Source organism: Drosophila simulans, chromosome 2L (assembly GCF_016746395.2).
Source record: "Drosophila simulans strain w501 chromosome 2L, Prin_Dsim_3.1, whole genome shotgun sequence".
NCBI lineage: Eukaryota > Metazoa > Arthropoda > Insecta > Diptera > Drosophilidae > Drosophila > Drosophila simulans.
Genome location: NC_052520.2, coordinates 14,177,703 through 14,205,473, shown reverse-complemented (window position 1 = coordinate 14,205,473; position 27,771 = coordinate 14,177,703). Strand labels below are relative to the sequence as shown.

At 41.2% G+C, this 27,771-nt stretch overlaps 4 protein-coding genes across 6 annotated transcripts in view; 1 reads left to right on the top strand and 3 right to left on the bottom strand.

Moving 5' to 3' along the window:
* Window positions 1-21,029, bottom strand: part of LOC6732323 (DNA mismatch repair protein spellchecker 1) — a 66,803-nt gene extending 45,774 nt beyond the window's left edge. The window contains exons 1-7 of one of the 2 annotated variants that reach the window (XM_016180144.3): window positions 20,885-21,029; window positions 20,776-20,825; window positions 19,932-20,716; window positions 18,782-19,869; window positions 18,495-18,727; window positions 17,868-18,423; window positions 17,395-17,463 (exon numbers count right to left, since the gene is read on the bottom strand). In XM_016180144.3, coding sequence (XP_016024986.1) covers window positions 17,875-18,423; window positions 18,495-18,727; window positions 18,782-19,869; window positions 19,932-20,716; window positions 20,776-20,825; window positions 20,885-20,933 — 2,754 coding nt within the window. In that variant the 5' untranslated portion in view covers window positions 20,934-21,029 and the 3' untranslated portion in view covers window positions 17,395-17,463; window positions 17,868-17,874. Of the gene's footprint in view, window positions 1-17,394; window positions 17,464-17,867; window positions 18,424-18,494; window positions 18,728-18,781; window positions 19,870-19,931; window positions 20,717-20,775; window positions 20,826-20,884 lie in introns of those variants that run through there. The other variant, XM_039298583.2, reaches the window with a different exon arrangement.
* LOC6732324 (pickpocket protein 28) lies at window positions 1,717-4,144 on the top strand. Its single transcript, XM_002079416.4, has 7 exons — window positions 1,717-2,055; window positions 2,116-2,379; window positions 2,496-3,006; window positions 3,064-3,203; window positions 3,270-3,400; window positions 3,460-3,700; window positions 3,773-4,144. The coding sequence occupies exons 1-7, from the start codon at window positions 1,784-1,786 to the stop codon at window positions 4,032-4,034; spliced, it is 1,821 nt and encodes a 606-aa protein (XP_002079452.1). The 5' UTR covers window positions 1,717-1,783; the 3' UTR covers window positions 4,035-4,144.
* A 498-nt stretch (window positions 21,030-21,527) lies between the features above and the next one.
* On the bottom strand, window positions 21,528-23,738 carry LOC6732322 (polypeptide N-acetylgalactosaminyltransferase 35A). The gene has a single exon (XM_002079414.4). The coding sequence runs from the start codon at window positions 23,565-23,567 to the stop codon at window positions 21,660-21,662; it is 1,908 nt and encodes a 635-aa protein (XP_002079450.1). The 5' UTR covers window positions 23,568-23,738; the 3' UTR covers window positions 21,528-21,659.
* A 434-nt stretch (window positions 23,739-24,172) lies between these two features.
* On the bottom strand, window positions 24,173-27,752 carry LOC6732321 (ras-related protein Rab-14). 2 transcript variants are annotated; one of them, XM_016180142.3, is made up of 5 exons: window positions 27,414-27,752; window positions 25,447-25,560; window positions 25,211-25,391; window positions 24,975-25,157; window positions 24,173-24,911 (listed from the first exon to the last, which is right to left on the bottom strand). In XM_016180142.3, the coding sequence occupies exons 2-5, from the start codon at window positions 25,550-25,552 to the stop codon at window positions 24,734-24,736; spliced, it is 648 nt and encodes a 215-aa protein (XP_016024983.1). In that variant the 5' UTR covers window positions 25,553-25,560; window positions 27,414-27,752; the 3' UTR covers window positions 24,173-24,733. The 2 variants fall into 2 exon arrangements, with proteins under 2 accessions (XP_016024983.1, XP_002079449.2); XM_002079413.4 differs by lacking the exon at window positions 27,414-27,752 and adding an exon at window positions 25,622-25,900.
* Window positions 27,753-27,771: the final 19 nt, after the last annotated feature.

Here is a 27,771-nt window from a genome sequence, read left to right as displayed (position 1 = left end):
ATTGCTCTTGAGCTTGTGGATTTTAAAATCAAATAAATGGACACAAATTACTTTGTCATATCTTATTGATTTTAAGCTACTCTCGCCCACGTCACCGAAATGCAAACAAGAATAAGTCCGACCTGTCCCAGTTTTTTTTTTTTTTGCTTACGTAAATGTGAGCTCAAAACATTGCTTTGTGATTTGTGTTCAATAACTACCGCTCATTAAGTTCATTTATCAATTCAGTTAAGGGCATGTTAAGCCCACCACTTACCAGTAATAATTATCTCTATAAGCCTAATGACTAATAACCATATTCGAGCCACACAAAAACAGAATTTCACGCCCCAATGCGAATACAATTTGCACGCAAATAAAAAAGGCAGTTTACGTATGACGCCCACTGTAGGCGTTGTTCGCCACGGACATTACACTACTTATCTACATAATAATTTAGTGTAGTTTTAAAAGGCCTTTAGCCCATTGATCTGATACCCAAATCTTGTTAAACAGTAGGCAGGCACTCTCCTTCCGGCAAACAAGGCGATGTGCCGCGTCGGTTGCCCACAAAACAAACAATAAAATTAAATAATTACAAGTCGTGAGTGAATTTCACGCGAATCCAAATGCTGATGCACACACTCTGATAATGCACCCAAAAAAAATAAAAAGAAAAACTGCAGATACCCAAACCCACACAGAGCTGGCGGAATATTCGAAAAATGCGCAACGGATGCCTCTTGACCAATGGACATGGCAAAAAGCCCCGCTTTCCGTTTTATATCGATGACAATGTCCCCAAATAAGTGCCAACAACTGAGCCACATTCAAGAGTTGGCAACAGGAGGTGGGGTGTGTGCATCGCCCTGCCACGCAGACAAAATCAAGCCACGCACGAATGCCACCAGACGATACCGCCACCAATACCAATGGCAATGCCAATACCAGGCCGGCATAAAAGGAGAGTATCCCACTGGATTCCAGGAACATGTTTAAACGATGTCGAGCATTCGGAAAAAGAGTAATGTTCGCCGGCATTTCGACCATGGGTGACAATCTTTTTAGCATAAAATCACGGTAACTACTCGTATGATACTTCCAAAATCGGTAAGTCGGCGACGAGATGATTTGATAAGTGGTCCTTTTTTACAATTGCAAGGATTCCAACCTATTCCCAGGTGGATGGAAAGAATTTCTGAAGGGGGTAAACCTTTGAAGTTCATCTGCGAGCAAAGCACTGTTCTGTGTATCATAACTATGTTCAATATTACTCCATTATTAAATTATAAGTAATTAGAAAATTCGTTGCTTCGTAACTCGCTAGAGAAAGAATGGTAAACATTTATGATAAAACATTCGGTTGATTCCTAGAAACATATTAAAATATAAACTTAGGGATTGTTAACAAACTCAATGACGTCGAAGAGTTATGAGCTGTATGTAAGTGTAGGTGGTAGCTAAGTAACGGGTATCTGTTAGTCGAGGAACTCTTCTGTAGCGCGATCTGTTCTTATATCTGAAGATGTAGGTTAGGAACATTGTATTAAAGGCACAACATTATTCCATAGTTTAAATAAAGAATTAGTACATGGTGTAAATGAAAGTAGTGCCAGCGATGTGGCTCAGTAATTAAGCTTAAGTAAATGAGTGCGTGCGAATTGAAGTCCCCAGGCAAGGACCCACCGGAACTGGAGAGCGCACCCAGTTTTGAGGTGTTCCATCGCAGTGGGTCGGCTATAAAAGGACACTCCGCATGTGTGGCGCAGCTTAGTCGAATTCCACGAGTCCTGTTCTGTGGACAATGGCCGAGATCAGGGAGGACGAGGAGGAAAAGAAGTCGGGCATCAGCATTCTGCCCGGTCCGGAACTATTGGCCCTTCCCGGCTTCGATACCCGGGCCAGTATTGCATCGGCTGCATTAAGTGATGTTCCAAGTGATGTGATCATCAAGTCTCGCATTCGATACGGAAGTCCTTTGTCAGCCTGCAAAGGATTACTATTGGAGTATGCGAAGAGCACGACCATTCACGGCATACGCTACATCTTCGAGGTTCACAGACCGATCTATGAAAAGTGCGTTTTTAGAAACTAGAGCTCTTTAGGAATTTGTAATATATCTTTATTTTCTTCCAGACTTTATTGGCTTTTTTTCACGTGCATTTCCGTTTACTTTGCCGTTTCACTTATCTGGGACACCTATCTTAAGTGGCAGGAATCCCCGGTTATTCTTGGCTTCGACGAGACTTTGGTCCCAGTGCATAAGATACCTTTTCCCACAATTACCATTTGCCCGGAAATTAAAATGGAACGCAATGTCTTTGACTATACTAACGTATCGCGACAACTTTGGGAGGAGTACAAACAGAATGGCAATATCAGCGACTTGGATGATGAGGAGTTGAGTATTTCAGGATATTCATGATCATGAGTATACCCTTTAATCCTTATTTGTCTCAAAAGCTTTGATATGTTAAATCACCAGTCTTAACCCCAATCATTTTCCATATCCCTAGCCTGGCTCGAATGGCGGTTGCAATGCACATCTGTGATTCGGAAGTGGTGCAGCGGTTTACTCCATTGCTATCGCAGCTTAACCCGCCGAACGTGGACGTAACCCAAACTCTGATTGACTTGAGTATATCGAAGAACGAGACTGGGCCGTTTTGCAAGTGGAATGGTCGCTTTTACTTCTGCGACAAGATCTTCGACTTTGTGGCCACCGACGAGGGCATCTGCTACCAATTCAATGGCCTGCGACCCAAGGACATTTATCGCGACGAGAAGTTCATTAGCTATGTGGATCCGGATGTGGTGGACTTCAACAAGTACTTCGATGTGGATTTGCCGCCCTGGAACAACATAACCGGCAATTGGTCACTGGACACTGGCTTCGTGGACCAGGGCCAGAATGCGTATCCCCAAAGGACGGTGTTCTCATCGGTGAAGAATGGGTTCTTCGCCTTTTTGCAGGGTTTGCAGCACAATTTCGACTACGATTGTCGCAGTTTCAAACAGGGCTATAAGGTGTGTGTGGTTAGAACTGGGTGTGGACCTGTGCACAGCTAATGTGTAATTTGACAGGTCTTTCTCAACTCCCCGGAGAGTGTGCCGCTGACGACGGGCAATTATATCCTGGTCCCTCATGGCGATGAGGTCCTTGTCAGTGTGCTGCCGGCATATGTCGTGTCCACCGACAATTTGCACGAAATTACACCCGAAAAGTGAGTGGTTTCGTGTTAAAACGGATGACATTATGCGATACAAAACATATATATATCCCTATTTAGACGCCAATGTCTGTTCGATGATGAGCGATCGCTGCGATTCTTCCGTTCCTATTCCCAGAGCAATTGCCAAACCGAATGTCTGGCCAACTATACGGTTTCCAAATGCGGTTGTGCCAAATTCTGGATGCCCAGTGAGTGAACTTTGGCATTTTAAATATATTGACTTAATCTGATCGGATTTTATGTATAGAACCTGTTGGTACTCCCGTTTGTGGCCTCAAGGATATTAACTGTTACACATCGGCCCAGGATGAGCTGTACACCCTGATGCAAAACCAAACGATGGCAAAGAGTATTGATGAAAGTGTGGACATCACCTGCAACTGCATGCCAGCCTGCACTTCGCTGGAATATAATTTCGAGATATCCAGGGCCAAATACGATGTGGCCAAAACCATTCGAGCCTTCCGCGAAGAATACGAGCATACGGAGTGAGTATGCCTAACTCACATCACTGTTTGTATATAAATGTATAATATTATAAATTCAAAACCATCTTTCAGCGCCATTGGATCCCGACTATCCGTCTACTTCAAGGAGCATCAGTTTACGGCCATTAAACGCACTATTCTTTTCGGAGTATCCACATTGATTTCCAACTGCGGCGGTATCTGCGGATTGTTTATGGGAATCTCGTGTCTGAGTTTCCTGGAGCTAATCTACTTCTTCTGCATGAGAATCTGCGGCAGCTGTCGCGATCGCAGGAAGCACAAGATACAACAGCAGAACTCAGTGGATGTACCAGAGGAAAACTCTGAGAACTAGTCGGTGGTCTTAAAGGCAGAAAAATACTATTTAAAAGAAACTTCAACCATTATGTGTGTAAAGCAAACTCAATTGAATTAAATCAGTTGCCATAAAAAACATTGACTGTGTTTAGTTCAGAGCACTTAAACGGGTAAATAAAGTTGTCCTACATAACGATATTTCGCACTCACAATGACACATTCCGAAAGTCTGTAGTACTGAGAGACCAATTGAGTTTCCAGTTTACCAGGTAATTTAATCGATTACAAATTAAAAATGCATGTGATTAGCACATGGTCAAAGCAATTGATTTGCTCTAATTAATTGATTGCAATGCTCTAGCAAAACACTGAAACTAATTAAATATCCTATTTAAAGGCGTAACCATAAACACATAAAGCATTTAATGTGCTCCCAATGGAATTCATGTGGTTTTTTTATTCTACCCCTTTTCAGCCATATTTCATAGATGTCGAGACCCCGAAAAGGTATATATTTAAACATAATCTGTTCGCACCAAATGTCAGATCTAATGGATTTTGTCACTGGCCACAAATCATGCAAGAGTATTAAAAACTTCAGCATTTTCAGCATTATTAATAAGGCACGACAATAAAAAATGTGTTCGCTATTTGGCTTTGATCTTTTCGTTGGGTCGTGTGGCGGTCGAGAAAAAAAATGAAGGGGAAACGATGGAGATTTATCGCAGACAAATATTTTGCCTTCGAGAAAAGTCACTCAAGAATCTGCATTATGCGTATAGGTTAAGTCTCTAAATTCGTATTCCTGTCACAATTTGTTTACTTTTGAGAATTATGAAAGTTTCATATTCGTATATTTTATGATAATTGTAAAAACATTCCGTGTATTAATTTTATGAAGCGTATTTCGGGCTGCTTGGTTGACAAATTGTTGGCACAGCTGTTCGTGTTTAAAATAAGTGGATGGATTTTAGTTAATGACCCTCAAACTTAAGTTGTTTATGGCTTGTGACGAAAATAAATTCATATTGGAAGTCGCCAAGGAACAACAAATAACAGTACATATAGAAATATTATGTTGGCATAAATCAAATGCAGTCTTAGCTAATAAATTGCCATGCTTTTCGCAACAACTCACAAGTTTTGGAGCAATTTATGTTTGAAGACTTAAAGAATACTGTGGAAATTTTCATATTTGAAGACTTAAGCATGAAAGTACGATTGCCTTACGGAATTTAGCATTGCTTATTATTTTGACAAATGAATATAAAAATATTATCCCCCACAGAACCATAAATCAAGTGGAACAAAACACTTTGGGTTTCATCAAGCAATCATATCATTGGAACGCCGAAAAGAGTCGTACAGACCAAGATACATACAATAACACAATACACAATCGTAGAGCTCATAAATAAATCGCACAAACTACAACATACTCAGAACGTAGAGAAATGAATGTGAAGCGAAAAATACAAATTAGAAAAACAAATAAATAAAAATCTTAAGCTATGCCCGCCAGCCAGCCATCCAACTCGAAGGCGTTTTAAAAAGTATTTTCAAATTAATTTTTATTAGCAGGCGGCTAATAAACAAAAACAAGAGGAAACGCTTTGGTCGAGTTCCTCGACTATCAGATACCCGTTACTTATGTTGCAAGCGCGCGAACGAGACATTTGAACGTGTTTTTGGCATATCGTTAGAAAACACACATACTACGAACATTACGGACACTACGGTCTCTACGGACATTACGGACATTACGGACACATCGGAATTTCTTTAATAGCTTCCTATTCGTTGGTGATCCTTATTAAGAATATATGTATGTATATAATTTATAGAATCGCGTATACCCTTAACTCTACGAGTAACAGGTATAATAAAACCAACTCAAGCGAACCATCGCTACGAAAAAATTTACAAATCTATCTGGGAGTGTAGAGAAAACAAATATTTTTATTATCATGTCGCGACATATTTCAAGGCACATGCTTAGAATAATGCAGCCAGTCGACAGTGTTTAACAAATTCATTTGGAAAATTCGTATTTCTCGCCTTCTCACACTTTGTGTGTCTTTCAATTTAATTTATTAATCGTGCGTGTTCATCCGCACTACATTTGTGGGCGGCTAATGGCTATGGCAACGTCTTGGCCCATTTCAGATCTGTCGTCTCGAAACATGAAATGGTCTCAAAAATTCTATTTCCCCTTTTCCTCTTTTGTGTATTTCTCAATAGGCCAACAAATTGTGGTGCAATCGACTAGCATTATTCACCAAAATACATAATAAAACAAATTATTTTTTGAATGAGCAGAAAATATTTGTAGGGCTTTCAAACAGGCCTTCTTTCCTTAGCCTTCAATATATTTGTACTTTTTATTGAGTGCGTTCTGTTTTCAATTATTTACTGAAATTTGTAATTTTAATCGCGGTAATTAAAACAGGATTTGCTCTCAATTTACAACTTCAAATGTACTCCGAACAAGCTTTTGTCACATTAATCGCATTAATTTTAATTTTCAAATTAACAAAATATATGGCTCAGCCTTCAAATCCGCTTTATTTATGAGCAAAAAAATCGCAAACCCAATCAACTGCCAATAATAAAAAAGGGTTATATAATGTAACATAAAAATATTTAACAATTTTCATTAATCGATGGGAGTAATGTAATAACGATATACACAAAACCCACGACCAAACCAAAACAATAAAAAAAAAAACATAATTAATTGTGACACAATTTTTTATGGCACTTCTTGCTGACAGATTTATGTTTATTTGCAAAAGAATAGTTGTTCGTTGATATTTTTTGTGCTCACATAACAACTGGTTGGCATACGCACAAAATGTACTTAAATCTCAAATTACAACACGTTAAAACAACCATACCTCCTTAACCGAATTAAATTCACTCCCACTTATTTAAAAAGAAATAAAAGGTATTTTAATGCCAATCAATAAAGCGATTTCTTTTTGATTCAATTAAACAATTCCTCATCAACGGCTTTTCAAAAGGGTCTCCAAATTAGCGATTGTGTTCAAGTATTTTCATAATTGTTGCTAACAAAAAATGCGAATAAAATAAGCTTCACATATTTATAATTTAATGCGCATTTATTTTACACCAACGACCATTAATATATGTCAAACTGGTGAATAAATCAATTTGACAGCTAAACGCTGCTGTTGAAAGACAGAGAGGCCAATAGAAAGACAGCCAGGAAATGCGAGTAAGAAGAGAGTTGTATAAATCAAAGGTAAGGCAAAGGCATAATGAATATTTTTTGCACTTTGCTATATATATAAATATAGTCAAATACATACTAATATTACGGTACCTAAAGTTTATCGAGGAGTGCTTGTTGTTTACATTGCTTCCAATAAACTAATCAAACACTATACGTATCTAAATCTAAAGTATCTAAAGTTATTTTCGACTTTCTTTTTGTTTGCAAAGCAGTTAAGATCTGTTTAGTTATCCAGGGTATCATGTGTATTAGCATATGCATTATTTGTTACCTACTTTGCACACAAAGTCTACACATCGTAACCGTCTGTCTGTCATTCATACCCTCGACCGCCTCGCCACTCGAGACTGTCTGTCAAATGCTGCGATTGATTGATTTATGCATGCATTTAACTTGTTTTCGAGATTTTTTATTTCGCTCTCAGAGCAGATAAGCATTAAATGTACTTATGTAGCTAAAAACTGTTTAAGAGTATCTTGCAGACAATTGATGGATCACATTTTGCATGCAACTTCCGTTTCAGCTGAACAAAAAGCGATTCCACCTTGGCTGTAAGTTACGTTGTTATTTATGACAGTTTTAATATTTAAAAGAGCATCGCTACATAAAGTGCAGTTTTAAGATTGTTACCAAATTAAAGAATTTAAATGTTTCCATATTCGCACGTAATGTAATAAATCTACAGCTCTTCATACTGAAAAGCTGACTTTCTGTGAATTTTTATGTACCCATTTTCTGCTTATAATTATTTTTCTGAATGCATGGCAGAAATCATTTAGAGTGTATAGCGCAAATCTTGAAAATTATTTGGCTCTGCCTTGGGGCTCAGCACTTAATCATAATCAACTGTCGCGAAACTTCCAAGCCTACCAATCTGGCGACCTACCTAGCTACCCACATTACTAACTGTTATTTCCAGCGGGCCAGCTCGCCGTGCGACTCCATCGCACTCCCATGAGCCGAAAAGATGAAAACAAAAAACAGAATAAACCGAAAAAAAACAGAAAATATAGAAAAAATAGAGAGAAGCAGGCAAAATTTAAAGACAAAAACCAAAATGGAGAGCTGTGCGCATAAATCAAAACGTTGACGCTATGATTATGGCGGCATTGCGAACGATAGATTTCCAAAAGGCCTCCGAGAAAAATCGTGCGCAGAGGTGTTACAGCTCTGACAGTTATTCTATAAATTATGACAACTGACAGCTACATTTATAAGCCACAACTCTTGCAGTCGTGCATAAATAAAACCGTTGACGCATGGCAACAACTGCAGGCAGCAATAGCCGGCAATAATGTGGCCAGATGCCTGCTGATTGAGGTACCAGCTAATTAATATGACCGCATTAAATGAGTATGCAAGGCAATTAACTTAAATATGCCGATGGTCAGCAACAGATAAGTTGAGAGACCCGGGGAAAATTCTCAAGCAGCAGTCGCGCAAAGAAAACGACAGGTAAAGTTTAAACTGTTGTCGTTTTGCCTTATCGGCGTTATCAACATAATTAGCATATAGCCATTTGGGTGGTTGGGTGATAGCCATCGGGCCTGAAGTCGCCATGCAAATAACTTTACATCGATAGCTGGCCAATTGAGGCTAAGTGGTTGTCAAACAGCACACTTAAGAAATGTTATTACTTCAGTATCTAGATAAAACATCTCATGTTCGAAAGGGATTCAATCATATTTTAGATGGCACATTTAATTGAATGGTACTTATTATTAAATACACCATAAACCACTGTGATATATTCATAATAACTTAGTACAGTAGTGCTGACAGCATAAGACCGAAAGACGTTCAACTCTTCACCATTTCTGACATATTTGGTTTGACCTTATTCCCTGCTCAATCAGTGACAAATATTAATGCCGTAAACAAATTCGAAGCGAAGGCACTAAAAATACATAATGAGCTGGCAAACAAAGATATGGCATTTACATATCCATGGGCTGAGAAGGTGACAAATGTATTATGACGCAACACAAGGCAATTTATAAAGGCTTTAATTGTCACAGCCCCATATGCTTGACATCATAAATCGAATTGTGCTGCTGGCGAGCTATAAATTATGCCATTAAGTCTTAGCCACTTCCTTATTGATTTGCATGGCATTGGCAAATGTATCGTCGGCACTTCTGTCATCCCATTTGATGGGGTCTAAGCCAATAAAATATGGTCTTAATAGGGAATTACATTGGCCAAGTGGCATGACGGCTCCAGGTGACAATCGAAATCAGAACTGAGGGCAAATCTTACTTCGGAGAATCGTTAAATAAAATTATACATCTATTGTTTCGTGCTGACATCTCGTGAGCTACGTCGTCACTTTGCATTTTGCAAACAATTAACATAAATTATACAGCAAAAAACGAATAAACCAATAAATTTGTGATAGTTCTCCATGGATATTAATGACTTTTGACAGCCCGAACTTCGATATTAACATTGATAGCCCGAGGCAAACAATAAAAGCACAAATGAATTCCTTGTTTAAAGTGACAATTTTCGTTAAATTCAACTGAATTTTTTTTGCTGGGGAGAGACCATTGCATAAGAGTTTATGAATTATTTATAACTTTTCATATTAATACATTTCAATTTGTCCGAAAGCAACTTTGACAAAAATGCCGCCGCACAAATGTGTTTTGTTTAGCCATAAATTATCACCAAAATGCTTAAACTTAAACGCTGAAATGGGCAAAGTAAATAAGCTGAAGAAAAAAGGTTAATCCACACAATTTCACATAAAAATATTTTTGTCAATTTTACGATGCGTGCGCTTTTCGCTGACATTAAATATTGTGTTAATTTAATATTCAAATTTTGTCCAATGAAATGACAAAAGCCTCAATAAACTAGTCGAGTGAAGTTCGTTCATCGTATGCAAACATTTAGATACCCTTTAAAAAGTGACTTAAATATACACAGTCATGTTCAAAATATAAACAAATAGATAAACAAGTTAAGCACTTTAAGTTCTATTAAATCTTTAAATTGCAATTAAATATTCTTTTATAGCTCTTAGATTATCAAAACGATATACCCTGATCTTCTAATGTGTTTATTACTTAACTATAAAACTCATCGCCCACTTTCGGATTATTGAGGCTAAGAAACAACGCAACAAAATCATTAAAATACAATATTTTAGGAGCGTAATAAAAATGTATAATAAACTTCATTAGTCGCCGCTGATGTATACTACCATCAGTGCGAATTTAAAATTCAAATGCCCACATAAGCAATTTAGTTATAAACGACACACCCATTTTGTCAATATTTGGGACTTTGGAAACTTTTAGCGTTTAGCACATGAATGATTCATAGGCTAACTGAATGTAACGCTTTTAATTTCCAGTGTAGCTGTCACCTGTGTGCGTTTTGTAATAACTTTATGACTAACTACTCTTCATAACTTGCCACCCAATGGCTATCTCTGTGCAATTAATCTCTGACAAAAGCGGAACGCCAGGCAAAAAGCCAAGAAAGCGTCATAAGCGAATGTCATGCAAATTGATATGCCAAATAAACTAAGCGCCATTACGAACTCGGGCCAACGGCGTTTTGAGCCAATGATTAAAAAGGCCAACACGCACGCCACAAACTAGATCCGACTGCGATTGCAGTCGTAACTTGGCTATCTCTATCTCCACTATCTCCATTCCTTCGGGCCAACTACTCAGACTGCGGCTCTGGCATCCCTCCCAGCTAACGAATGTTGCGAATTGGCAATCGTTGACAACGCTGTGTCGTTGCCATGGTGGCATGTCCTAGACCATTTTATTAACATTTCCCAAATGCCGGGAGTGGACCAAACGGACCGACATGGATATGACTGCACTGGCTGCATGGTTGCCCAGCTAATTGGACTGTGGGTAAGGTAATATCGAGTTGAGTGCATTTGCCAACTGGCAGGCGGACGGGGATGATCCTTTGTTCGGTTCTTAGAGTGCTTCGAATTAGTTTATACCAATTAAGTCTACAGGTCACTCGTAATTAAATTACGAGTATCCTGTTCCTGCGCAGAGACAGCCGATTGCAGAGTTGCCAGCCATCATTTTAAGCACAATACACAGTGTTGTCTTATTACTATAAAAAAATATACTTAAAAATGTACTTTCTTGCTGTAATTAATTAACCCACTGGACGCTCTATCAAATAGATTGTGGACATTCCTTGCGAAAATGTCGGTTGCCTTATGTCTCTAGTTTATTTCATAGTTCGGACCATAGATGTCCCAACTCTCCCAGTGATTATCACCTTTGCAATTACCATCGCCATGGGAGCAAATTCTTCTTGCTCATATTTCGTGTTGCGTCCGCTTCAATCGATGAGGTGGGCAGCAGCTCCTACAGGCTCATCATCGACCTGGTGGGACCCGACTCCATATGTGGTGTTTGCCTGCTCGGGTGTTAGCCACTTTATTTCCTGTAATCCACAGCTTTCATTGCCACACGGAAAAAAATGTTGATTGATTTGAAAGGAAAAGCCATTTGCAAGGTGGACTAGGGGGTTAACTTCCGAACACATAAGTGAAAAGGACTTTCAGGATTTCTAATTGAAAGGTTTTTCTAAGTCCTTGTTATGGCCATTCAAATAAAAGGCTTTTCCGAAACCGACCGCATATGAGTATGATATAAAAGTGAAGTATGTACATTGATAGCATAACTTAGCATAACTTATGGAGCGAATTGAATTTGATAGGTTCTGTAAATTGGTGTAAATTGAAATAAAATATTATCAGATGATCTTATCAGACATATTTTTGTTCCGTGCAGCCTATGATACCCCATCATCTGTGGGCTCAGCTTACCCCCATGCCGCTTTTCTACTGCTCGTGGCTCTTGGCTCATATTGTGGGTTTGTAACGTTTTTATGATGCCTGGCGGCATGTTAAAATTGAAAAACGCATTTGCGTGATAAATTGCAATATTTAACACACACACACGCACACACGAACAGAGCGGCACAGGAGGCAGCTGTAGCATGTGGTGTCCAGTTGTAATTGCAACAACTGCTGCCCAGGTCTCAGACGGTGGACCCCATTCGGAAATTTTGGGGCGGGGGACTTGGGGCGCAACGGAACGGAATGGAACGGAATGGGGCATCGGGCATGAGTTATGACCACCCGTCATTCTGTAGCTCGTTGTTGAATGTGGCGAAATACGAGCGTATAATGCAAACGCCATTGCATGGTCACACACACTGCACTTGGCGAAAATTGGGGTAATGAAATAAATAAATTTGTACTTTAAATGGGTATGCAATGGGCATAGTATGGGGCATGCATGGGTTCTGTACCTTAAAGTATGCAACACTTTATTGCGAAATGTGAATCGACGCTATTCACTTTTCAAAGCAATCAAGCAGTATCAATTGAACTTACTAAGTTGTCAAAGGAAATAACATCAAAAATGTTAAAGAAAAGTGGCTTATATGATGACCTACTATTACTTTCTCCCGGTGTACTCACACTGGGGCGAAGGAAAGCAGTTAACATGTTTCTCCTTCGGCTTTTTCTTGTTTCAAGCCGCCACCAGGCAGTCGGGCTAACAGGCAGGCAGCCTGACGATATGAGTTACATGCCGTGCTTAATGGCATAATTTAAAGCTGCAAATTTTGTCATAAATTTTAAAATTGATTACCACGAGAAGGCAGTTTGGTAGTTTCCATGTTGCAGTTACTCCAACTCCAACTCCGGCTTCACTTCACTCCGCCGTTGCTGTTGTTTTTGCTCGTTAGTCGAGCATATTGCATGCCGCATGATGGCTACATTGGCGGCGGCCAGTGTTAAATTTGTGTTAGCCGCTCTCGAGTGTTGGTAAATAAAAATTGCACACGTTCCTTTTTTCTGCACATTTTTTTGCGCCTTTTTCGGTTTCTTCAGTAATTTTTCTTACCAGCTAATCACTTGCCATAATACGGGAGAGTCGGGTCGTTGGAAAAAAAAATGAGAAACACTGACTTCAAAATTATTCATGAAAACATCTTTATAAGGCCGGGACATGAGATTTCATTCATATTTTAACCATTTCATACGAAACGCGATAGCGTGGTCAAGGTGTTTAATAGAAAAATCCCATTTAGATGCCGACTGATAAAACAAATAGCTAAATAATTTAATTCGAATTCGGTTGAACTTGAGACATGTGGTTAAAGAGTAGAAGATTTCTAAAGGCACATTTTTGTTTTTGATCCATAAAAATAACTCAATTTTATGGTATTGCATAAAAGCGAGCGACTGATTCGCATAATTATTTAATTTCCTGGTGCGCGCAAGTAAACAGTAATTGCATAACTTAATGCCTACCCTCATTGGCGATTTCCTTTTTCTGAAATTGAAAACAAGTACCGAAAGGGAGGACCACAAGCTGGCTAAAAGGAGTAGAGCTCGTGGTACAGCCCATCGATTTGCTACATGCCATGGGCGGCACATCTCGTGAGTGATATAAATGGCTTCATAAAATTTTGTAACCATAATTTAGGCGGTGGAACCAATGAGGGAACGAGCCCGATGAGAAGGCCGAATTGTTTTATCAGTGGATTAAAATGGCGCTCCTCTTTTAGTAACCAACAATCAGAAAACCACGAAGACAATGTTTTTGGGCCGAAAGAGAGAGGGAGCAGCCAAGTGCAGCCCATTAAGGCGATACATTATAATTAAGGGGAACCAGAAGCGTCGACTACCAGAGCAGCTGCTGGCAGCGGAAATTGTACGAGTAGATAAGATTGTAAGACAGCAACTAAGTATAAGTGTGGATCGTATGCGAACATAACATGATAACATCATCAATAGCCCGGCTATTCGCAGCGCCTATGCAATTATTTAAATTATATGCACCGCAACGTTTCTGTTCGTTTAAAATGAAATTAGTGTTACGTAGTTTTCTCTCCCCGCTTACACCTTAAACTCTATAATCAGTCTTGTGGCTGCAGCCAGCCAACCAGGCGAACCCGTCCATCTTCATCATTTTTTATGCATGTGCCCATCCACACATTCGGGCCAACACCATCGACCGACTTCGACTTCGACTTTGGCGGCTCTGCTAATCATTTTTTGATATGGCCACTAATAATAGATGTTCCGACTGGCATTTTGTCTCACTAGTTTTTTGGGGGGGCATCCATCCATCTGCCACATTATTGGCTAAAAGATAAGATTTTAATGGTTTTCCCTTTTCACTGCCTTTTATAACTATAATTGATTGGCTGCGCTTCAAAAAAAGAGAGTAAATTAGGGGTCCAAGGTTTTTGTGCAAGGTGTCAGAGTGGATAAATGGTGTATAAACACGAGACAAGTTGGAAAGGTCGGAGCTTATAGTTTATGGCTTAAATTACAAGCATTGCCATGCTCAGGAAAAACGAAAATGAATGTCTCTGGAAAGTTACAGCTTTTAACAAATAATATTAAAGTATCCAGAAAGTATCTGGTTAATTGCAATTCGATTGATAGATCCTTGTGATGAATGGAATAAAACGTTCTCTATCGCCTCAAATATTAATGTTTTCTATGGATTTCTTTGGGGGAAGACTACAACCTTTCACAGCCATTACTTAAACAGTTTACAAAACTTTCTCAAAAAAAACCAGTACCATTACCAACATGGCTCATATATAATCAAGCGTAATCATAAGCCCAAACTGCTGTGCACATAATCATTTTTCCCCCGATCGGACATCAGGCAACGCCAACCTACGTTCCATCATTAAGTCGAACAGACAATTTGTCAAGTGAAACAAGAAAATTTGCATAAAAAACTAACAAACAACTAACATTAGACACACCAAAAAATTTGCATGTCTGACCGACTGAAGTTGGCCAACGGTGCAACAACAGCAACCACCGAGAAAGACAAGCTACCAGCAACAAATAACAATTTTCCACAAACAAACTGGCCTCTTGTACAGTGATGGCCACAGAAATATTACTAAAAAATGATTAATATTATAGATAGTGATTAACGGTAATTTTTCAGATTATTTTTATGGTATATGAATGTTTTTTTCATGTTTTTATATATAATATTAAAGGACTAGCTTACGCGGAAACGGACGGACAGTCAAACGGACAAATAGACAAACAAACGACGGACATATTTATAGAAAATATAATACAATATTATAATAAATATATAATATTAGAATAATATTCGAGTGACTTTGGTTATATTGTCCTGGCTGATAATATAGGTCATGAATAAGTATACTTTATATAGTTAATTGGTGTTTAATTCAAAATAAATGATAAATCTACAGCATATATTTTCATTCCGGAAAATATCTCATGTATAAACTATTCAGGGCCCATTTTCTTGGCCCTGACTGTGGCTCACGAGGCTGGTAACACAGAAGCAGCGGACGAAGTGCAATTACCAAAAGCGCGCCACAGAGCCAAGAAGATATCAAAGGAGATCGGCGAAGAGGCAAGTTGTTAGTGTTGCTGTGTTTGCTGTGGCCAAACAACATGTGCGTTTGTGTCCGCAACGATTAAGTAAAAACAATTTACACGCCTGCCTGCCAGAAAACGAGAGGCCGGCAGTGAAAAAGGCAGGAGCATGAAAATCAAGCGATAGAGGTGGGCATTCAAGCCTCATTTCAGCATCAATAATATTGAAAAACTAATAACAAAAAATTTAAAATTATAATATAAGTTACAAAACTTATAATTGTATTGAAAGTAAATATAAAAACTATCTTAGATACTTAAAAATATATAAAAATATCATCTATACATAAAATAGAAATACATAAACTTATCATAAAAAAATCAACTTATAAGATCTTTAAAATCTTAGAATGTATCCGCAAAGTTGAAATGCTTGCCGCATCCAAGTACCATCTCTAAGCCGGATCGGTCCTTGTGTCTAAGCCATGGCGTTAATATGCGTCGCTCCGGCTTAGCTTGTTGGCCAAGTTACGAGGTTTCACCTTGTTGTTGCTCCTGCTGCCGCCGTTGTTGGCCGCATGTTAGTGCTTCCTTTTTGGCATCGGCAACATGTCAATTATATCGTATCAAATTAATAATTGTACGCGTCGCGTCGCATCGAACGTCTTCGCCCCATTCACCCAAATGAAGTTGGCTCTGAAGGAGCTGGCTGTGTGGATGGCGATGGGCATGGTGATGGCGATGGGTATGGGGTTGAAGCCGGATCGCAGAGCTTGCCGCGCTGGCTGGCTGCTTGCCACTAATCGTGGCAGACAAGCATGCCGAACTGGCCGCAAAGGCAATATATTTAAAGTTGCCTGTCAATTTTGGATGCTGTTAAGCGTTGCTAACACGCCATGTTTGTTGAGTACGCGATATCAAATTGAATGTGTGCACAGCCATGGGCAAAGGAATATATCAGATGCGAACCCATAATGTCGTGTCGAAGATTCTGGAGAGCGTGATTTGGAATGTCTGCTTTAAGGTCGATTTGCTTAGTTGTTATAATCTAAATTAATTTCGTGGGTTTTGTCACAATCAACATAGGAACATACTGCTAAATAATAATGGTAGTAATAATAATAGTAAACAGTAATATTAATAATGTAGCTAAATGTTTTTGTGAAATATTTCCTTTGTATTGATTTTTTTTAATCTCACTGCGTGAGATCGTTTATTCATTAGAAAAAACAAATTATTTTTAAAGAACCCCATTTGTATCAGAAGTTTATCGCGATTACCATTACAATTACAGTTATTGAAAGAAATATGAGATTATATTATAGCAATATTTATATTTAAATCCTTTATAATCTAATTCATCCCAAAAAATAGCTCCAGTTTTAGCCATCTTATTGAATCACACCAAAAGCGGCGGAGACAAACTGGTTTAGGCCTTTCAGAGCGCCGTTGTCATTTAGTTGTCTCAAAGTAAAAAAGGTAAGAAAAATCAAAGCCGAAACGGTAATTATCTTTTGACAGCACTTAAGTTGAATTTGGTAATGACAGTCGCGCTAAAGATCGGCCTGCGAAACGGCGGCGCTTTGGACCAACTGACGGCTGAGGTTAAAGCCCGGCCGATTAAGCTGACAGTTTGTCGGGCTCGTATTTTTCAGTTAAAAAGCTTGTTCAATGCGACTTGGCACACAGCCGAAGAAATACATCGTGCTATTAGTAGCAAACAAATCAGCGTGTTTCCAAATCATGTGACGGTTGTGGAACATGAAGTTTATTAACGTCTGGTAATCCGTCTTGCTTTGAATCCAATTCCGATGTTAAATTCTATAATATTGATTATACAAATAAACCATTCAGCTTTAATATTGGTATGTTGGTGTTTTACATATCAACTTGTATGTATTCGCAAGTGTCTTTTTATTAAAACATGAATGGTGTAAGAATACGCGCATTAGTAAAAAAAACATATATCATCTAGTTTAGTTGGTTTCTCCTATATTATAATTATTTGTTTAATACAATGGAAGAAATATTAAAAAAACATTTTCGATGTAGCCTTGTAATCAAATCAGAAATATGGTTTGTAACCATGAATGAAGAGCTGATGCAACTTAAATAATCATGTGAGCAATATTCAGTGATGCAAATTAAAAAAAAAGTTGTGATAAGTACGAAAAAAAACTGCCTCTTAAAGTAATACTGCCAGATTAAAAATTATTCGACCCTACCTCCATTTCAAGCCTCACTAGTGGCCAGCACGGATTTGAAGTAATCACTATCCAGCTGTTCGATATCCTTCGTAAATTGGGTGACCAACTGGGTCAAATCCTCCACGTTAATGTCCACGTTGTTCCCGGCTGTTGACAGCTGTTGAATAGCCACTTGAATCTTTTCCAACAGGGCCTTATCCTCTTTCTTTTGCTTGTCCACATGCTCGTCCTCGAACTCATTGTACACCTCCTGCGCGTTTTGGACGACATGCTCGGGAAAATTGGCCAATCGCGCCACCTGAATGCCAAAGCTTTTTTCCATGACCCCCGGACGCACTTGATACAGCAGAGTAAAGTCATCCGCATCCGCAACTGCGGCCATATGACAGTTTTTAACCGTGGGCAGGGTCTCCGCCAGCTTGGTTATCTCGTGGAAATGAGTGGCGAACAAAGTGAAGCACTTGGTCTCCTTTGCCAGATGTTCAGCAATGGACCAGGCGATGCCGCAACCTTCGTACGTGGAAGTGCCACGTCCAAGTTCGTCTATGATTACCAAGGATTTGTCAGTGGCAGTCTGCAAAATGCCACAACATTTATTAAAAGTGCTGGTTAAAGTAAGTAAATTTAGTTTCTTTTGAAACTCACCCTTATTATGCCTGATGTTTCAATCATCTCGACCATAAATGTGCTCAAACCCTTGATGATGTTGTCACTAGCTCCCACTCTTCCAAGAATGGAGTCCACCATGCTGATCGTGGCCAAGCTGCAGGGTACAAAAGCTCCGATATGGGCCATTAGCACAGCGGTACCCACAGAGCGAATATAAGTGCTCTTGCCACCCATGTTGGGTCCCGTGATTATAAACATGTTGCACTTCTCTGAAATAAAATAAAACTTATATAAAACGTTTGCCTGGTATTATTACACCGTACCTTTCTTAAAGTCAACACTGTTAGCTATGAAGCTGACATGCTCCTGCAGCTCCAAACAAGGATGACGCACATCCTCGAGGACCAATTCGCGTGCACCTTCATCCATCATCTTGGGCCGCACATAGGGAGTGGGCGCACTGCGGGCGGCGATAGCGAAGCTCACCAAACAGTCGAGCTGGGCAAGCTCGTTGTTAAGCAAAGTAAGCGGGGAAGCATATCCTACAGCCACTTGAATGATCTCCTCCACAATGGACTGCTGCTGTTCCTCGTACCGAGTGCGGCAGCTGGCAAACTCATCGGCGTAGCCCTGCAGCTTATCGGAGGTGAAGCGAACACCGCCCTTAATCACATCCACGATGCGATAGTTCTTGTTCTTGCGCAGCACGGAATCATCTTTCACCGTGATGCGGAAGTGGTGTCCCAATTTGGCCACACTCTCCAGCTTCACCTGGTTCTTGCCATCTAAATTCAATTCCTGAGTGCATTTGAATTGCAACTCTTCCATTTTCGAATAAAGCTCCGTCATAGTCTGCTGCAGCTCCATTAGACGGCTGTCAAACGAAGCCTTCACCAGATACTCGCCCCTTTCGATGGCCTCAAAGTCAACCACCTGCTCGACCATCTGCTTGAGCCCTGTCAGATCCATCAGGAAGTTTTTAAAAGGCTCACAGATCACACTTTCTATCGTTGAATTATCGAGCTCAAGCAGAACTTTAAGAATTTTCGGTGTTCTCAAAATGACCTGATAAATGCGGAATAGATCTTGCAAATTTGCTTTGCGTCGCATCAGCTTCTTAGTTAGCATAAGAATATCCGGAATACGCTTCAGGTAATCGAGACTCAAAGTCTCCAATGTGTCCGGAGATTCCAGTAGGCACTGGACAATGTTATGACGATCATTGAGGATATCTCGGCTTCGCAGTGGCTGCTTAACCCACTGACCCATCAGGCGATGTCCCTGTGGTGTACGGCAATGATCCAGCACGCCCAAGACGCTTTGCCAGCGGTACGAGGGCATAGATGGATGAGTGCCTGGCTTTGGCATGATGTTTAACGCAGCCACGGCAGCAGAATCTAAGTGGACAAAGCTGCATGGCAATATAAGGAATTAGTTCGCTTTTCAATGGAAGTAGGTATGGTAAGGTCTTACCGCTTTAGGTCCAGTTGCTTGATCTCGTAGTGTCCCAGATTTCCGGGGTCATTGACCAGGTCCAGGTACTTGATGGCGGTCTTCAGGGCGTTGGAGGCAAGCTGAAGCTGGAGTTCCTTCAAGCCCGTAGCATCCTCCTGTTGTCCCTTGGCGAAACGCAACAGACGGTTTAGATCCTGCAGCAGATCGTTGGCGCCGCTCTTCTTGGGCACCGTAATCATGACACCATTTCTATCAAGCAGCGTCTTCACAGCACTATAGTCGCCCTCAATGCTTGGCAGCAGGCATTCCTTTGGTCCGAGCAGGACCACGGTGGCCTCCAGTTCGGTGAAGAAGTCATCGTCAAGGAACTCAAGCAGCTGGAACTTGCAGTCGTTCTGCTCCACGCTGGCCACACCCACACGCCGCTGGCCACCGGCGTCGAGCTTAACCAGCAGCGAGATGATGCTGTTGCCGACTAAAACCTCCTTATTGGAGAACAGGATGTCCTCGAACTGCAGCAGATTGCCGGGTGATCCGCGATACTCGATTTCCCAATCGCTGGAATTCTTAACGTACACCTCGACCCGGTAATTGCGCACCAAGAGCAGCTCGCGCACAGCCCGCTCGAAGTTGCCCTTGGACATGGACACGAACTGAAGAGTCTCCTTCTTGTCATCCGGCAGCAGGGCGCCAATGAAGGCCGTGGATTTGTAGACGATTTTGGCCACCAGTTCGCAGTCATCGCTGCCGTGGACCGTATAGCGATCGGAGTGGTCAAAGAACCTCACTGTAGTTGCGGGTTTCTGCAAAATACGGCGTAGAATGCAGTTTAACCGGATTTTTGCATTTAGCATTCACTTACCTCGCCGAGTTTCGCATGGAATTTTATGAAATTGCGACGCGCATTTGTGTCTGCAAAGGGCGATTAACTATGGTAACTAATTAGTTATTATTACTGCTTATTAACTTACCCATATTCAGGGTAGGTTCCTGTCTACTTTCGGTTGCCTTGGCCTGCATCTTTGTGCTTTTAAAATGGTTAAAAGAATCACACAATTTCGCGCCTGTTTCAGCATAAACAAAGTGTGGCCGTATTCGACGCCAGCGAATATACCATTGTCTTGTGAAGAGATACCAAATGTGCAAAGACCAAATCATACACTTAAAAAAATTATTGGTTAAGTACAAAACAATGGTTAGTCTATAATATAATAAAAAGAATTATTTTTATTTTAATCCGTACAATTTTATGTTTAGGTTGCTATTTATTTTATGGTTTACATGGTTGTTATTGCTTGTAAGCATATACATTAGTGTGCAGAAAAAAAATCCTTGTTTTTCTATTAACAGTCGGTATTGAAAATGGTTTTGAAATTGCAGTAAATGGGAAAAATGTGTGCTATTGCAAGAATTTAATTATCTAAATATATTCATAAGTTAAATTGTAGTGGTAAAGGTACACACATTTGCACAATTCAAAGTTGAATTTTGATAAGTCATCACAAAATCATTAAATATGCAGACATAACATATTCGTGCACATTAATTTGCGAATTATTTGAAAGAAAACCTGTTTCCAAGGCCACCATTGGCCATTAATCAAACTGCACCATCAACATTTTGATCATATTTATTTAAAAAAAAGGTTGATGAAAAAATACTGGCTATTTAAAGATAATACACTTTGCCCTAAACAGTTATCAGTCTAATATTGCAATATCGGAATATTCGATCGGAGCAAATCGCTCACAGCGCCTTGTCCGAGTTCCTCGCCCCCTTGGCCCTGCCCTCCGCCTCCGGTGGCTTCTTCAGCTGCACAACGTCCCAGGCGCCGCCCGCTCCGTTGGACTTGGAGCACAGATCCAGGCTGATGAGGGCGCCCGTCGTGGGAGCAGCTGCCCGCAGGCAGGTGCCCTTGGCCATGTTGTAGACGGGACTGTTGGCGTTGCGGGTGTGGCGCCACTGCTGGTCGCCGAGCATCTCGTGGCACTTGTTGACCGTGACCTGCGCATCCCCGGATGCCTCCAGGCACAGCAGTTTGTCCAGCACAATCTCCGCCTTCTCCGTTTCGTACCACAGCTGGTTGGGTGTCCTTCGGCAGGTTTGCAGTTGCAGGGAGCTGCCCTTCTTCCAGAAGCCCTTCACCTTGGGAGCCACCACGGCGGCACAGAGCTCCGTTCCCGTCAGTCGCAGCTGGAATGTGTCGACATAGTTACGTTTGCGCGAGTGCCAGGGTTGGAAGATGGGCGCTGCCGCCGACTTCTTGGACTCCTCGCCCGGCACATGCAGCTCTGGATAGACATTCTTTAGATACCAGGCGAAATCCCTGCACTGCAGACGCTCCCTAAGCTTCAGGCGATCGCTAATGTCCCCGTAGTCATAGGCCTTGGGCACCTTCTCGTGCTTGAGATAGTAATCCTTGTACTGATCCATCCAGACGTGCGCCAAACGCAGCGAGTTCTTCAACATGGTGTTGGCTCCATCTGGCGAGGTGTACGGACGGCGTTTGCGGAATATGTGACCCACACGGGAGCAGGGAACGATCTTAATGGCGCCACCGCACTGCCAGGCTCTAAAGGATATCTCAATATTCTCGCCACCCCATATATCCATGGCCATGTCGTACTCGCCCAGGTGCTGGAAGTACTTCCGGTTGACGGCAAACAGTCCGCCGGCCATGGTGGGCGAACGGAAGGGTCCGCGAAAGTCCTCCGGCACCTTGAGCGTGCCCTCGGGCAGGTTCTCCCAGCGGAAGTGCAGGCCCCAGTTGAATCCTCCGCGCACCAGTGGACTGGGCGTGTACTCAAAGGTGTCAGCGTTGATCAGGTCGATGACTGGCACGGCCAGGGTGGCGTTCTCCGACTTGATGAGGCGCAGCAGCGGCTCCAGCCACTGCTGATTGACCTCGATGTGCGAGTCCAGGAAGACGAGCACATCGCCCACGGCCTCGCGTGCTCCAATGACCCGGGATCGAATGAGGCCCTCGCGCTGCTCGTTCTTGATGTACCGCAGGTTGTCGTACTTCAGGCGGGCACGCAGATCCCCGTGCAGATGGAATTCCAGTTCTGGCAGATCGCTGTGATCATCCACCAGAATAATCTCGCGCAGAAGGTAGCTGGGCGTGCGTTCCAGCACCGTCTTGATCGAGCGCATTAGCGTCATCTTGTGCTCGTTGTAGAAGCACATGACAATGGAGGCCTGTGGCAGGTTTTCCGCTTCCGTGGTCTCCTGGCGATCGCACACCTTGTGCCGAGTGTCTGGTATCTCCCGGAAGAGCCCAATGTTATTGGACACCAGCGCGTTGAAGGCGTGATGCTTGTAGCCAATGTCGCGTATGTACTTGTCCTGCTTGTTGCGCACCACACCCAGCAGCTCCAGTTGATCCGGATCACTGGGCGGCTTCGCTGCCGCCGGCGATTCGCCAGTGGAAGACGAGTTCATGCTGGCATTTGGAGTGCAGCCGACGGTGACCCTGGCCTGGTAGCTCAGCTCCGCCCGTGGCGTCGCGTTCCCCTCGTCGATCCTCCATCCTGCCGAGCGGATGGAGCTGCGCAGGCTGTGCGAGTAGAAAAGGAGCGCCAGCAGCCAGACGACCGCCACCAGAAGGGTGCCCAGGCCGCAGGACTTGCACAGGAGCCGCTTGATTTGCATCATGGATCGAGATTAGCTTACGTTGCGCGCTTCCCTGGCTACTTAAGCTGCTACTTCGTCACTTTTCATGATGATCGGAATAAATTAAATTCAATTTGCATACCATGGCATTCGCACAGAAGCGCGGACACAGCGATGCCAACGAAGATGCCAGTTCAGACTTTTTCCCGCTAAATTTGGAGGGAAGCGAAAATAGCTAAAAGTGGAATTTAAAATCAGTCCAGTTAAGTTAATTAATTAAAGCAACTAGCAACAAACAAAAATCGTTTTTTAGCTTACAAACTTTGTTGTTCATAGTCAAAATCAGCTGATTTTCAGCCCAATGTTAGCATCACTAAATTAAACAAGAATGAAGTTATGCGCAAGTCAAAGTTGAGGGTATTCCACTAAATCGAATAAAATACATCAAATAGTATGATAAAAAAACCTTTTACAAAATATTTAAGTAAATTTAAAAACCCTATATATATAATAAATTTGACTTGAAAATCCGCTAAAATATAAAAGTATCCAGCGATTTGTTGTAGAAGATACTACATCACAAAGTTATATTATGTTAAATATGCAAAATCAGATACAAAGTTTAAATTATTTGAAAGAGAAATTCATTTCTATTGGTAGGGGTTTTATAAATACCATTTTATTTATTTCCTATTGCATTATGCCATTAATACATCGTAAATATTCATATAACATTGATCGTTTTCTCCTATTCTTGCGACAACAACAAATACTCAACAAAAAATGAGGGAGATACAAAAATTCATACATATATATATATACAGGGATTCATCAGCCAACAAAAACATGATCTATCTCAAACGAATTCATCTATAGATTGAAATGTTTAGTGCGATAAACTTTTCGAAATTTCATGGTCAAAACTTTGATTCGCGCGAACCAACAAACATGTTTAATTTTCTAGTATTTATGCTTAATCGATACAATAAATGTTGAAGTGTTTTAAGCGAAAGGACTTTATATTTTCTTTTCTTTTCTTTTTTTTTTGTGGTTGCTGTCGCTGTTGTTGGCTCACACATTGATGCTTAATCGAATTATTTAACTACATACATTGGTTTTTGCTTGGGCATCGGTAGATTACGAGTCGGCTAAAAATAAAAGTTGATTTGTATAACTAGGTTTGCGTAAAGTTAGGTTGCATCATTCATTTAGCACGAGCACTGATCCTTGGCGCCCGTAGCCTCGCTACTCAGCGAAGTTCGCGACGGCTGCGATGGCCTGTGCTGAACTCCGGACTCGGAGGCGTTCAGGTCGAGCCGACCCTCCTGGATGTTCTGGTAAATCTTGCGAGCGGTCTCCAGAAAAGCCTCCTCCACATTCTGGCCACTGTTTTGGGGGGAAACATATAATTAGTAAGAAGAACTAACTAGTCTTCCAGCTGAAACTCACGTCATAGCGCTCGCTTCGAGAAACATGAGGCCGTTCTCGTCGGCAAACTCCTTGGCCTCCTCGTAGGTAACCTCCCGAGTGCTCTCCAGATCCGACTTGTTGCCAATGAGAAAGATCACAGTGCTGGGGTTGGTGAGATTGCGAGTGTCGGTGAGCCAGCTGCTCAGGTGATTGTAAGTGGAGCTGTAAGGGTCAGGGTTAAAGCAATTTCTCAAAGAGTATTTTGCTTCGCTTACCGCCTGGTTATATCGTAGACCATCAGCGCACCAGCTGCTCCACGGTAATAGGAGCGTGTGACTGCCCTGAATCGCTCCTGACCCGCCGTATCCCAGATCTGTAGCTTGATCTTTTTGTCGTCCACCTCGATGATGCGTGTGCCGAACTCCACGCCAATGGTGTGAGGACAATTGGCCATGACTACGGCAACCAGAGATTAGTTTATATTACATGCATTACTCTGCAGGCTACTCACATTTCTTCTCGGTGAACTGGTGGAGCAGGCAGGACTTGCCCACGCCCATGTCACCAATGATGATGTATTTGAAGATGTAGTTGTAGTTGTATGGCGCTGCAGTCATGTTGGGACCTAAAAAGCAAGCGAATTCATTATTATTACTTTGCAGAATGGAATATAGAATATTTCCCACATTTTTCTATAAAGTAGTCTATGCGTTCGTGCAGTTTGTTCACCACACTGCGCACTTTGCTCATCTTGACACCGGCCGAAATGAACTCTGACCCAATCAAACAGTGTGTTTACTACTGCTATCAGCTTCTCATTTGAATGTCCAACCGTAGGCGCTGCTTATCAACAAACCGAGGCGCTGCATTAATTTGTTCTGCGTCGACACCACATTTTGTTCCCCTTTCTCGAACTGGCCCCGATATTTCTTTTTAAGGCATGCTTGTGTTTGAACAGCCGACCGGGTTTGTTTGCCTGCCAACTGAAGCCCAAAAAAATGAAAGAAAGAAAGAGGCAAGCTTCAAGAGCGGCGGGTATATACACTCCAAGCCACTTGACTTCGTCCATTCGGAGTATCCGTGTCGTTCGAAAGCCTTTGATTTGCCCGCAGCTCAAGCGAGTGAATTGAACCCTTCGGCCAAGCTGAAAGGGAATTGGATCAAGGTCGCCGAGCAATCGTGGGAATTCAATTATTAAGAGCAGTACGCGCAAAGTTATTCATCGGTTAATACCAAGTTAGTTTGTATTTAGGCTAATCATCCTTCCTAACTTCATATGAATGAATTTCATACAAAAGAATGTGACTCAGCAGCAGCATGTAGTGTAAAAAGATGAGTATCAATTATGGATTCCTAATTGCCCATACATAAATCATCAAATACAGCAATTAGAATACAAGTTATATTCGCTTATTATTGCTTGTCAAAGTGCCAAGTGTATATCAGTCTAATAGGCTCTATATGACGGGCAGTTTAGATTAACAAAAGTAGTAGGTCTCGGTCTCCAGTCTTATCAGTCAAGCGCCAAAGGCCAAACATCAGTGGAGCAATCAATGGAGGCGAAATCCACAGGCTTGCACATCTGTACGCACATACTTATTTGCAAATTGTGTTGAATGGAAGTGGATCATCGCCCTTGATAAAAGAAACACAGCGGCGCACCCATAAAAGGGAAAATTACGAAAGGAGTATGCAAAATATATATCCATACACAGACGAAGTGCGTATACCCTTTGGCAAAAATATTAAATAAATTATATTTCTTAAATATAACTATTCTTTCATAAATGTGCGCATTATTTTCCATTTTTAAGATATAACTAAATACGATTTTATTTCGAAGAATCTACAAATAAGCTCACACTCCATTCAAACTATTAGAATAAACCCGCATTGAAAACAACAACGCAATAAGATACAACAAAATGAAAAGAAATATATTAATAACTGATAACAACTACTAAGAACTCTTCTGATTTAATTCTAATTTTTTATTCATGCTCGCCTACATTTTGAAAAAACTTTGTTTTAGTTTTCATTAATCATATAATAAATAAATATAAAAAACAATCATATATATATATATCATATATGTACATATAATCATATATCATATATAATCAAAAACTACTGTACTTTAACTACCACCATCCTCTAAATATTAAAAAAATAAATCATACACCATAAAAACCTGAAACATGCCTAAAATTAGTCGATTTTTGTAAATCATATTTATTTTCCTAACTTCATATCAAAACAGTACCTCCCTATTGCAGGGTATCAAAGCAATCAGGGGGTGTATACAACAACAATGGAGTGCTGCTGCCTAACGACAAAAACAAGAGAGAGCGAGAGCACAAGGGAAAGTTGCGGAGCACCCACGGCTGCACTGCGTCACCCCTTCGCAGACGGTTTTCCATTTCGCATAATTTAATCAGTGTTTAATTGGCTTAAGGAAAAACAACGAATATTACTCACCGTTTTAGATCACTTTAGTTTTAGATCACCTTAGGGAGCGAACGGAATGTGGAACGTCGGGCGGTTACGCAGAGCGGGGGGTACTGTGTGTATGTGTGCGTATTGTTGTTTGGCTGGGCGGAATTCGATTGCAATTTTTGGGCAATTTGGCGATGCAAAATGCAGTTCACTTTCGTGCTAGCACGCACACTGGCTTCGCGGGGTTGCGTTGCTGCACCGAGGGGCTATTATTGCGATTATTTTCAATTGGTAGGTCGATGCAAATCAGTAGTCTTTTTTCACTGCTTTTGCGTTCTCTTGTTTTGCTTGGTTTTCTGCGGTCACACTGGGCAATTGGCAAGCAAAGGGTCACACTTCG

Excerpts from the sequence above, each read along its gene's own strand:
- LOC6732321 (XM_002079413.4), bottom strand. The coding sequence starts at position 25,685 with ATGAGCAAAGTGCGCAGTGTGGTGAACAAACTGCACGAACGCATAGAC. Across the intron at positions 25,561-25,621 it reads AGACTACTTTATAGAAAAAT|GTCCCAACATGACTGCAGCG; the intron begins GTGGGAAATATT and ends CTTGCTTTTTAG. Across the intron at positions 25,392-25,446 it reads CCAGTTCACCGAGAAGAAAT|TCATGGCCAATTGTCCTCAC; the intron begins GTGAGTAGCCTG and ends TGGTTGCCGTAG.
- LOC6732324 (XM_002079416.4), top strand. The coding sequence starts at position 1,784 with ATGGCCGAGATCAGGGAGGACGAGGAGGAAAAGAAGTCGGGCATCAGC. Across the intron at positions 2,056-2,115 it reads CACAGACCGATCTATGAAAA|ACTTTATTGGCTTTTTTTCA; the intron begins GTGCGTTTTTAG and ends ATTTTCTTCCAG. Across the intron at positions 3,701-3,772 it reads GAAGAATACGAGCATACGGA|CGCCATTGGATCCCGACTAT; the intron begins GTGAGTATGCCT and ends ACCATCTTTCAG.
- LOC6732322 (XM_002079414.4), bottom strand. The coding sequence starts at position 23,567 with ATGATGCAAATCAAGCGGCTCCTGTGCAAGTCCTGCGGCCTGGGCACC.